The sequence below is a fragment of the Heterodontus francisci genome, chromosome 20, assembly GCF_036365525.1.
Source record: "Heterodontus francisci isolate sHetFra1 chromosome 20, sHetFra1.hap1, whole genome shotgun sequence".
Classification (NCBI taxonomy): Eukaryota; Metazoa; Chordata; class Chondrichthyes; order Heterodontiformes; family Heterodontidae; genus Heterodontus; species Heterodontus francisci.
Window position 1 is genome coordinate 84,124,735 of NC_090390.1, and position 11,083 is coordinate 84,135,817.

General features: G+C 44.2%; 1 protein-coding gene and 1 long non-coding RNA gene across 3 annotated transcripts in view; one reads left to right on the forward strand and one right to left on the reverse strand.

Annotated features, from left to right (window-relative positions):
* The window catches only part of cutc (cutC copper transporter homolog (E. coli)), a 29,364-nt gene extending 19,254 nt beyond the window's left edge, over positions 1–10,110 (forward strand). For both annotated transcript variants that reach the window (XM_068053163.1, XM_068053161.1), the window contains exons 5-9: positions 2,114–2,149; positions 3,733–3,866; positions 4,838–4,865; positions 8,283–8,388; positions 9,620–10,110. In XM_068053163.1, the coding sequence (XP_067909264.1) occupies positions 2,114–2,149; positions 3,733–3,866; positions 4,838–4,865; positions 8,283–8,388; positions 9,620–9,731 (416 nt within the window). In that variant the 3' untranslated portion in view covers positions 9,732–10,110. The remainder of the gene's footprint in view (positions 1–2,113; positions 2,150–3,732; positions 3,867–4,837; positions 4,866–8,282; positions 8,389–9,619) is intronic.
* Positions 8,552–9,682, reverse strand: LOC137380799 (uncharacterized). The gene is made up of 2 exons (XR_010977079.1): positions 9,522–9,682; positions 8,552–9,039 (listed from the first exon to the last, which is right to left on the reverse strand). It is a non-coding gene; the product is annotated as an uncharacterized lncRNA (long non-coding RNA).
* Positions 10,111–11,083: the final 973 nt, after the last annotated feature.

Below are 11,083 nucleotides of genomic sequence, written 5' to 3' on the forward strand. Positions count from 1 at the left end.
CAGCTGTGGCTTAGTAGGTAGCACTTCTGCCTCTGAGTCAGTAAGTTGTGAGTTCAAGTCCCACTCTAGACACTTGAGCGCATAATCTAGAAAGAAAATCTATACTGACACTCCCTGTGCAGTACTGACGGGATGCTGCACTGTCGGAGGTGCCTTCTTTCAGATGAGACATTAAACTGATGCCTGTTGTAAGAAATGGCTGTTGAATAACCTTAAGAAATTAATTGCATCTTAGAGAAATAGCTCTTTCTCACTCTTTCTTATTAAGAAATATACTATAGCAGGCTGCTAGGGTAGTGTAGGCCTGTTATCTATGCTGAGGAGGAGTCTAGCTTAGGCTCTTAAATAAGACATTCCTAAAGCTGGTAAGATGGAGCCTCGTACCCTCTCCAGTCAAGTGTTTGACAGAAGTTTACAAATGGTACCTAGCAAGCGATAAGCTGCAACGTGACTTTAGGGGTGTAAAGTGATGGGCAGGGTGGGGTTTACTTTGAGACCTGTCCATTGATGATTGGGCGTTTGGAATTGGGCAAGTAGTTGACTTGGGACACTCAAAGCCCCTGAAATTTAAGCACATAAACGGGTGCTCGGGAGGGAAAGTCAGTCTTCTGTGGACAGAAGGGGAGCTTCCTAAAGCTCAGCTTCGGCTGACTGTTGGGCTTTGGCCTAACACTTTGGTTAGCTGAAGAAGACTGAGGACCGAAGAGACCACCAACACCTTGGCTGGAATTCTATGCCCCTCCAAAGAGGGGGAAGGTGCTGTGGGGGGTGGTGGGCGGGGGTGCGTAAAATAGAGCTGCAGGGTCGGCGGGCCCTTCCTGACCCCCTCCCGCCTCCGCCTCTGCTTTACGCAGGGTGCTGGCATCGAAAACGGCCCGCCCGCCCCAGGCTAATCACGGTCCTTAAGTGGCCACTTAACGCCACTTAAGGTCCTCCGCCTGCCGCCACGGGGATTTTACCTGTGGCCGATTGGGCGGCCCAGGCCCGAGAGAAGCCACGTGATAAAAGCAGGCAGCTCTCTGATGGCCTGGGGTTGGGGGCTGGGGGGGGGACCATCATGATCAGGCACCCTGTACCCAACGGAGGACTGGCCCCGCTGCCCCAACCACCCCCAACACCCAACAGTCCCCCCGTTCCCCCAATCGACCACCCTTGCCTCGGCGGGGCCCAACTGATCACCCCTGGCGAGGCACCAAAAACTTAACTTGGTTCCGGGGCTTCCTGACATCTTCTTTGCGATGGCTGGGTTGCAGTCTCAGCAGTGGCCCTCTGATTGGCCTGCAGCTCCATTAGGTGGGACATCCTGCCTCACTGAGGTGGAAGTCCCGCCTCAGATCAATTAAAGTCTTGGGGACCGCAAAATGTGGATCGGTTCCCCACGCCAGGCGAAGGGTTCGCCACCGACTTTTCAGTCAGTGGATGGCTCCCATCCACCAAGGGTAAAATTCCAGCCCTCGTCTGCCTCATCCGTCAGGGACACTGCCAACATCATTCTGCCCCACTGTATAATCTGGGATTGGTAATCCGTTCAACCTGTTACGGGTCGTATGTCTATTCTCTCTTATCATATTTAAACTGCTGCTTCTTAATAAAAAACTACTTTAAAAACCACCTATGACATTGAACCCTCTTCTTTGGGCATCTGTGACTCCTGAACCTAAATCTTATACAGTGTGCCTTCTCAGTGGATGTCAAAGATCACTTGGCAATATTTCGAAGAAGAGCAGGGGAGTTCTCCCTGGTGACCTGGCCAATACATATCCCTCAGTCAATACCACTTAAAAACAGATGATCTGGTCCTTATCTCATTGCTGTTTGTGGGAGCTTGCTGTGCGCAAATTGGCTGCTGCATTTCCTACATTACAACATTACGACACTTCAAAATACTTCATTGGCTGTAAAACACTTTGGGACGTCTTGAGGTCTTGAAAGGCACTGTAGAAATGCGATCATTAGATTTGTGTTTCTGAGATGAGACGATGGGTAGGTGGGCTTGAGATCAGCAAAAAAGGTTTGTTGAGCAGAATAGTCATTTCTGGTTCTTATATGAAAAGTTTTTCCTTTTAAGTGAACTGATAACTATTCAGAATGTTTCAATACTTCTCTGTTGCAGCCGAATCACGACCTTTGTCCGTGACTTTTCACAGAGGTGAGTATATCTAAGTAAAGAGAGAATGATTGTTGGGGATAAGATGGGGGGTTTATAGGAATAGCATGAGGTGATCGTATACTTCAAGAGAGGCAAGGGCAGGTTTGGGAGAAGGGGGATATACAATTTCTGGAAAGATACAGGGGCAAAGATTAACAAAAAAGATTAACAAGAATAATGCCAGAACTGAAAGGTTATAATCATCAGGAAAGATTGAAAAGGTTGGGGCTCTTTTCTGTAGAAAATAGATGATGTAGGGCTGACCTGATAGAGGTCTTGAAAATTATGAAGGGGTTCAATTGGGTAGATATGGAGATGTTTCCATTGTAGGGGAAACTAGAATTAGGAGCCATCAATATAAGATAGTCATTGATAAATCAAATAGGGAATTCAGAAGAAATGTCCTTACCCAGAGAGTGGTGAGAACTAAAGGCCTGCAACCCGACCCGAACCCGACGGGACCCAATGACAAGTGTCGGGTTCGGGTCGGGTCGCTCTTCCCGGTCCAGATTTCGGGCTCAGGTCGGCTCGGACACACACAGTAAGTATTGCATTTTGCTCTGCTGATAAGTGTCAATAGTTGAAAAGCCTACCTGAGCCGGGAGTCCAGGACGCCAGGGAGGGAAACTCTTGAGTCTGCAGAGTGCACGAGTGAGAGTCTCTGTGACATCATCATGCTCATGCTGCAGCCTTGGAGTCGGAGGGTAGGTCGAGTCGGGCTTGGGTTGGGCTCGGGTCGGTTCGGGCGCGGGAAAAAATGGAGGGACTCGGGCCGAGTTGGGCTCAGGTCCGATGTGGTTCTGTCGGGTTTGGGTCAGGTTTTTTTTTCCTGACCTGAGCAGGCCTTTCGTGAGAACATGGAATTCAAGGGGTAGTTGAATGCAAAGAGCGTAGATGCATTTAAAGAGAAACTAGATAAGCATATTAGAATTAGAATTAGAACATTACAGCGCAGTACAGGCCCTTCGGCCCTCGATGTTGCGCCGACCTGTGAGACCATCTGACCTACACTATTCCATTTTCATCCATATGTCTATCCAATGACCACTTAAATGCCCTTAAAGTTGGCGAGTCTACTACTGTTGCAGGCAGGGCGTTCCACGCCCCTACTACTCTCTGAGTAAAGAAACTACCTCTGACATCTGTCCTATATCTATCACCCCTCAACTTAAATACTTAAACATATGTGAGAGAAAGGAATAGAATGCTGATGGGTGAGATGAAGTAGGGTGGCAGGTGGCCTGTACAGAGCTTAAACATCGGCATAGACCAGTTGGGCCGAATAGCCTGTTTCTGTGCTGTAAATTCTATTTAATTCTGTGTAAGCAGACTATAATTGAATAGTGAAGCTGTGCAGATGGATGAATATTCTGGAGTTTTGCTAAGTTACCTTTGGGCATCACAGTATTGATGAATGTTTTCCTATAGAACATGAAAGGGAAAGGTTAGAATCTATGATATTGTCGCTTTCATGATTTATATAAGGAGGGGGCTTTGACGTGCCAAGTTTTCATTCCCTGATTTTGCTCGTTCTGGTGATTGCGCTGATCATCTGACAGCAGCTGTTGTTTGTGTCCCCGCAGCGTTTGATATGGTTCATGACCCAACAACAGCCCTGGAGTGCTTAATCTCGTTGGGCTTTGAGCGGGTTCTCACCAGCGGATGCGACAGCACGGCTCTTGAAGGACTGCCTACCATCAGGCGCCTGGTGGAACAAGTAAGTTTGTGGCTCGTGTAGTGTTTTCATTAAAATGCGCACAACCTTTTTTATTTGAGCTATTGGCACTGAGAAAGACTGGTTACAAACTGCCAAGTTTGTGTCAAGCATAAGCACCAGCATAAACCTGTTGGGCAGAATGGTCTGTTTCTGTGCTGTAACTTCTATGTAATTCAATACAGCTGAACTGTTAAAAAGAGGGGAGAGGAATAAACCTGGTAATTACAGGCCAACAAGTCTAACGTTAGTGGTGGAAAACTGCTAGAGTCTATTGTCAAGGAAAAATTAATTCTTGCTTGGAGAAGCACGGGCTAATAAGAGACAACCAGCATGGATTAGTTAAAGGCAAATTGAATTATTTGACAAAGTAGTAGAGAGAATTGATGAAGGTAGTGCAGTAGATGTATATATGGTCTTTAAAAAGGCATTTGATAAAGTACCACATAACAGATTTATTCAGAAAATAGAAGCACATGGTACTAAAGGGTTGGTGGTAACTCAGGTACATAATTAGCTACGGGATAGTAGGCAGAGAGAACCGGTGAATGGAGGAGGTTACAAAGATAGGGAGGAGCGAAGCAATAGAGGGATTTGAAAGCAAGGGTGAGGATATTAAAATTGAGGTTTTGCTGGAACTGGAGCCAATGTGAGTCAGTATGCACAGTGTTGATGGGTGTCTTGGTGTGTGTTAGGATATGGGTGCTAGAGCTTTACAGCGTGCTAAATGGACGTGTGTGGTACTTTTTATTCACTAACCAACATAATCTTTAATGTTAACATCGTTACTGGTTCAACCACAGCCTCTAAGTGAATTCCAAAACCTCACAATTCTATGCATGAAGAAGTTTCTCCTGTCCTCTGTTCTGAATCTCTTGCATTTAATCTTGTGTATGTATAGTAAGAAGGTTCTGCAGTAATGCTCTCCTTTTAGCCTCTAATATTGGCCTTTTTTTTCCATTTAAATTATTCAGGCAAAACAAAGGATTATTGTCGTACCAGGTAATACAGTTTCCTGTCATGTTTTCAGTTATTTTGTGAATTCAAACTTTGTTCATTACTGTGCAGTACTGGACAGTAGAATCTGGAAGGGTGTAATACAAATTGGTATAGAAAAGAATTATTCCAAAAATGGAGCATTTTTGAATAGGATGTTTCATTTTTTGACCTTTTCTTTTTGTCATGGTACGCGCAGGGTTAAAAACCGGGATCACTCACAGAAGATGGCATGGCTTGTTTTGATTCTTTTATTTTATTGTTTCTTGGGAAGGCCAGCATTTATTGCTCATCCCTAATTGCCCTTGACAACTAAGTGACATGCGAGTCAATTTCAGAGTGCAGTTAAGAGTCAGTCACATTGCTGTGGATCTGGAGTCACATGTAGGCCAGACCACGGTAGATTTCCTTCCCTGAAGGACATGAGTGAACCAGATGGGTTTTTATTACAATTGATGAACGCTTCATGACACCATTACTGAGACTAACTTTTAATTCCAGATTTTTATTAATTAATTGAATTTAAATTCCTGCAGCTGCCGCGTTGGGATTTGAACCCGGGACCCCAGGGAATTAGCCTAGGCCTCTGGGTTACTCGTTCAGTGACATTACTGCTATGGCACCATCTCCTGCAAAGTTTCTTGTTGGGCCATGAAAAAAGTATTGTGTAGAACTGTTGGATTAACAATCAATTGTCTCCTGCCTCATATTACACGCATGCTGTTCCTTTGTTGCTCTTTAAGCCTAGACCAATGTAGGACAATGAGCAGAGGGGGTGTTGGGTGAACAGGACTCAAATGCATACTACCAGGTCAGGTGCAGCATTGGAGGAAGACTGAGAGGAAGGAGAGGGCAATGATATAAATTTTAACAGCAGCGCCATGAAATAGAAGCAAAATACTGCAGATGCTGGAAATCTGAAATAAAAACAGAAAGTGCTGGAAATACTCAGAAGGTCTGGCAGCATCTGTGGAGAGAGAAGCAGAGTCCCTTGCTGTTTGTGGTATATATTAATGATTTGGACTTAAATGTGGGAGGCATGATTGAGAAATTTGCTGATGACACAAAAATTGGCTGTGTAGTTGATAGTGAAGAGGATAGCTGTAGACTCCAGAATGATATCAATGGTTTGGTTGAGTGGATGGAAAAGTGGCAAATGGAATTCAGTCCAGATACGTGTGAGGTAATGCATTTGGGAGGGGCAAATAAAGCGAGGGAATACACAATAAATGGGAGCATATTGAGAGGGGTAGAAGAAGTGACAGATCTTGGAGTGCATGGCCAGAGGTCCCTAAAGGTGGCAGGACAGGTAGATGGAGTGGTAAAGAAGGCATATGGAATGCTTTCCTTTATTGGCCGAGGTATAGAATACAAAAGCAGGGATGTAATGCTGGAACTGTATAAAATGCTGGTTAGGCCACAGCTGGAGTATTGCGTACAGTTCTGGTCACCACATTACAGAAAGGACAAAATTGCTCTGGAGAGAGTACAGAGGAGAACTTTCATCAGAATTGACCTTTGCCAAACAAAGGAACAGCATATGAGGCAGCAGCTGATTGATAGTTGCTCCTACAGTGTTCCGTATAATATTTTTGCACAGCCCATCAATAAACTTCACAGTCCAGGGAAAAAAATATTGTTTAAGAACATAAGAATGTAAGAAGTAGGAGCAGGAGTGGACCATACAGCCCCTTGAGCCTCCTCCGCTATTCAACAAGATTATGGCTGATCTTCATAATCACACTGGCTCTCTCAAAGAGCAATTTCCTCAGTCCCATTCCCCTGCCTTCTCCCCATAACACTGCACATTCTTCCTTTTCATATAACCTACTGCCTGAACTCTTTTTTCCTGCCTGCTTCCCTGAGAGATTAAAAATCTATCTCAGTCCTGAATGTACTCAACAATGGAATATCCACAACCCTCGAGGGTAGAAAATTCCAAAGATTCATAATCCTCTGAGTGAAGAAGTTTCTGTTCATTTCAGTCCTACACGATCGACCCCTTATCCTGAGACTGTGTCCCCATGTTCTCAATTCCTCAGCTAGGATAAACAATCTCAGTGTCTACCCTGTCCGGACCCTTCAGAATTTTGCATGTTTCAATGAGATCACCTCTCATTCTTCTAAACTCCGGAGAGTGTAGACCCAAATTACTCTCATCATAGGCAACCCTCTCATCCCAGGAACTAACCTAGGGAACCTTCACTGTACTGTCTCCAAGGCAAATATATCCTTCCTTAGATAGGGAGATCAAAGCTGTGCAGAGTATTCCAGGTGTGGTCTCACAAAAACCCTGTACAATTTTAGCAAGATTTCCTTATTCTTATACTCCAGTCACCTTGCAATAAAGGCCAACATGCCATTTGCCTTACTAATTGCCTGCTGTACCGGAATTCTAACTTTCTGTGTTCCTTGTACCAGTATACCCAAGTCTCCCTGAACATCAACATTTAAAAATTTCAATCCTTTAAAAAATATTCTGCTTTTCTATTCTTACTACCAAAGTGAATAACCTCACACTTCCCTACATTATACTCCATCTGCCACCTTGTTGGCTGCTCACTTAGCCTGTCTATATCTCTTTGCAGCCTTTTTGTGTTCTGCTCACAGCTTACATTCCCATCTAACTTTGTATCATCAGCAAACTTGGATACTTACTCTTGGTCTCTTCACCTAAGTCAATAATATAGATTGTAAACGACTGAGGCCCCAGCACTGATCCTTGCATCACGCCACTAGTTATAGCCTGCCAACCTGATAATACCCCTTTTTATCCCTACCTCTGCTTCCTACCCATTAACCAATCCTACGTCCTTGCGAATATATTACCCCCAACTCCATGAGCCCTTAACTTGCATGATAACCTTTTTTGTGGCACCTTAGTTGTTGTCTTCATTTCTGTGCTGATAATATTGCTGTTCCTCATGCATAAAACCAATATCTGGGATCTCGATTATTCATCTTTTTCCAGTAGCCAGCAGAGTGCCTCCCGATGTGGTAGATAATGAAAGACTTTTAATTGATAATAGTCAACTGTAACTCAGTGGGTAGCATTCCCACTTCTGCATCAGAAGGCCATGGGTTCAAAGGTAAAGGTTCTATCTGCTCTCTCAGATGGCCATTAAAGATCCCATGGCACTGTTTCAAAGAAGAGCAATGGCGTTCTCCTTCGTATCCTGGCTGTTATTTATCCTTCAATTATCACCACTAAAACAGATGATCTGGTCATTATCACATTGCTGTTTGTGGGAGATTGCTATGTGCAAACTGGCTGTCGCACTTCCTACATTACGGCAGTGACTACACTTCAAAGGTACTTCATTGGCTGTAAAGCGCTTTGGGATGGAGTTTGTCAAAGGCACTATATAAATGCAAATTTCTTTTTAACAAGATGTACATCTTTTATTTTTGTGTGTTGCTTAGGGGGTGGAATAACGGAGAGAAATGTGCAGCGGATTCTGGAGGGTTCTGGAGCTCAGGAGTTTCACTGCTCTGCCCGATCCTCTCGAGACTCTTCAATGAAATTTAGGTAGGTCAAATGGAATGATTGACTTGGGACGGTGGGGGGAGGGAAGATCCTCTCCATCAGCCTGTTACAAATGTTTAGTGTTGGTGGATTTTTTCCCATAGTAACTGTTGCAATGTAAGGGTATTAGTCCGACAACAATAATTCCATATGATTCAGATCTGGATCATTTTAAACAGTAATTTTTAATGCATTGACTAGTAACAGAATTGCTCTTGTACAACTGTACTACAGTATTGCATTAAATGATAGCAATTAATACATAATAAGAGCAAAATACTGTGGATGCTGGAAATAAGCTTCGAGCAAGTAAAAGGGGGGATGCGGGGAAAGAGCGACAAAAGGGAAGGTCTGTGATAGGGCGGAGGGCAGGAGAGATTAAATGACAAAAATGTCATGGAATAAAAGGCAAAGGTAATAGTAATATCCGTAGTAAAGGACAAAGTATTTGTCCAGAGAGTGTGTTAATGGCAGAATAATGAACAGCCCTGTCCTCAAAAACATGAAAAACAAGGTTAAGATTGGCACATGGTAAAAAATGGCAGTCATGGTCTGAAGCTGTTGAACTCAATGTTGAGTCTAGAAGGCTGTAAAGTGCCTAATCGGAAGATGAGGTGCTGTTTCCTCGAGCTTGCGTTGAGCTTCACTGGAACACTGCAGCAGGCCAAGGACAGAAACGTGGGTGTGAGAGCAGCGTGATGAATTAAGATGGCAAACAACCGGAAGCTCATGGCCATGCTTGCAGATTGAGTGGAGGTGTTTCACAAAGCAGTCACCCAATCTGCGTTTGGTCTCCCCATTGTGGAGAAGACCGCATTATGAGCAGCAAATACAGTATACTAAGTTGGAAGTAAATCACTCCTTCACCTGGCAGGAGTGTTTGGGGCCTTGGATGGTAAGGAGAAAGGAAGTAAGAGGGAAGGTGTTATAATTAATGCATCCTGGTTTCCTCACGGACTTTAATTTGATTAGGCTCGACCTCCATTATAAGGCTATGCTTAAAGCTCTAACAATCACTGACCACTAGTCCTACCAAAAAGCCGGAGTCTACTGGCCTTATATTCTCTAAGCTTCTAGTTCTCATAGCTTGTTCCTAAACAAAACTTGTAAGTTCAGCTTATATGTCAAACACAGACCTGGTCCGATGGGAAAATGGTGAACTAGTAATGATCAATATTCTAACACTCAGAGCTGAGATGGGATGATATGTGTATGCTTCTCCTTTTCTCATTAGAAACTGCTCTGTTTCCATGGGAGCGTCTCTCTCTCCGCCAGAGTACAGTGTGAAAGTGGCAGACATCTGCAAGATAAGAACAATAATCGCTATTGCCAAGGGCACTGTATAAATACTGAGAATCTTACAACTAGGAAAACCAGGGAATAAATACTGCCACATGGAAGATACACTGGAGCATTTACCTAATCAAATGAGGGTCTAATGAGTTCAAAAACTGTGAGTGCTTACTAACTAGGAGGAACAAACAAGAGGTTTGGATCGAGCAGAATTCGTTAAAGGGGGAGTCTTTGGTCGAGGAGCCTTTTTACATCACTTTTGCACATCACAAATGATCAGCTCTGTTTTCAAAGCTGTGTAACCGAAGCCTCATTTTCAGCATCTGGTCGTGTGAAGACGGTGTTCTATTTACGCACTCAAAACACAAGGGTCGTGATCGACTGCCAGTGATCACAGCTTACTTTTATAACAATTAAAAATTGTTGATTAGATGCCCCAGTTCCTTTCTTCGCTACCACTGTTCTCCTCTCCTCCTCCCTCCTCAATGTTTGACCCCTTGCTTGTGTGCATTTCCATGGTCACCCGCTGGTATCTGACTCAAGTGTCCATTCTTTACTGATGTGAGCCTAGACATCGAGTGTTGGCCCATATTGGGCGTATCCCTCCAGTGCTCAATTCTACCCTCACCTGGCACCTAAACATCCTGGACTTAGCAGTCTAGGTCACTGAATAATGGTCAGGAGTGGGAAACCTTGACCAGTTGCCTCTCTCAACCCTGGGGCCACTGTCATCTGCTGCCCCAGTTACTATCAGCAAACTCAGTGTAGACCAAATGTGGGGCTTTCATGTCCCGTGTGACTCCGTTACTCAACACTAAACTCGCTGACCAGGGGTTCATTGTTATTGTAGCAAGCCTTTGTTGTTAATCATTCATCATTATTTAAACAAATATATTCCAAACAAAAGTTGAAAGAAGTTAAGAGACAACTATTCATACTTAAACATTTATTTTTCTGCCCAGATGTTGAGATTGTGTCTATAAAATGGGGTCTTTATTGCGACTCAGTCTGAAAGAGAATTGTGAGACCTTGCAAGCCATTTATTAAGCTCTGTGATTACCTGTGCTAGCTCCTGATAGTGCAGGCAGCCCCTCCCTAATGAGTGGCTCCACACAGGGTAATGGAACCAGTAGGAGGTACAGTAAATTGCTGAGAACAGTAGTCACAAAAGAATGTGGATGGATCAAGTGAGTTGGTAAAATGCTGCTTAATATAAGCTGTTACTCTGGGGTAGATTTTACAGCCCCCCCCCCCTCCTCACACCAACGTCGGGGGTTGTGGCGGGGAGGGGAGGATGCCAGGAAGGCTGGTGCGAAATTGCCGGCGGCAGCGAGGCCTCGTGGAGCTAAATCTAAATATGTTAATTTATTAAAATAAATGAGTTAAGTACTTAGATGCTCCCGCC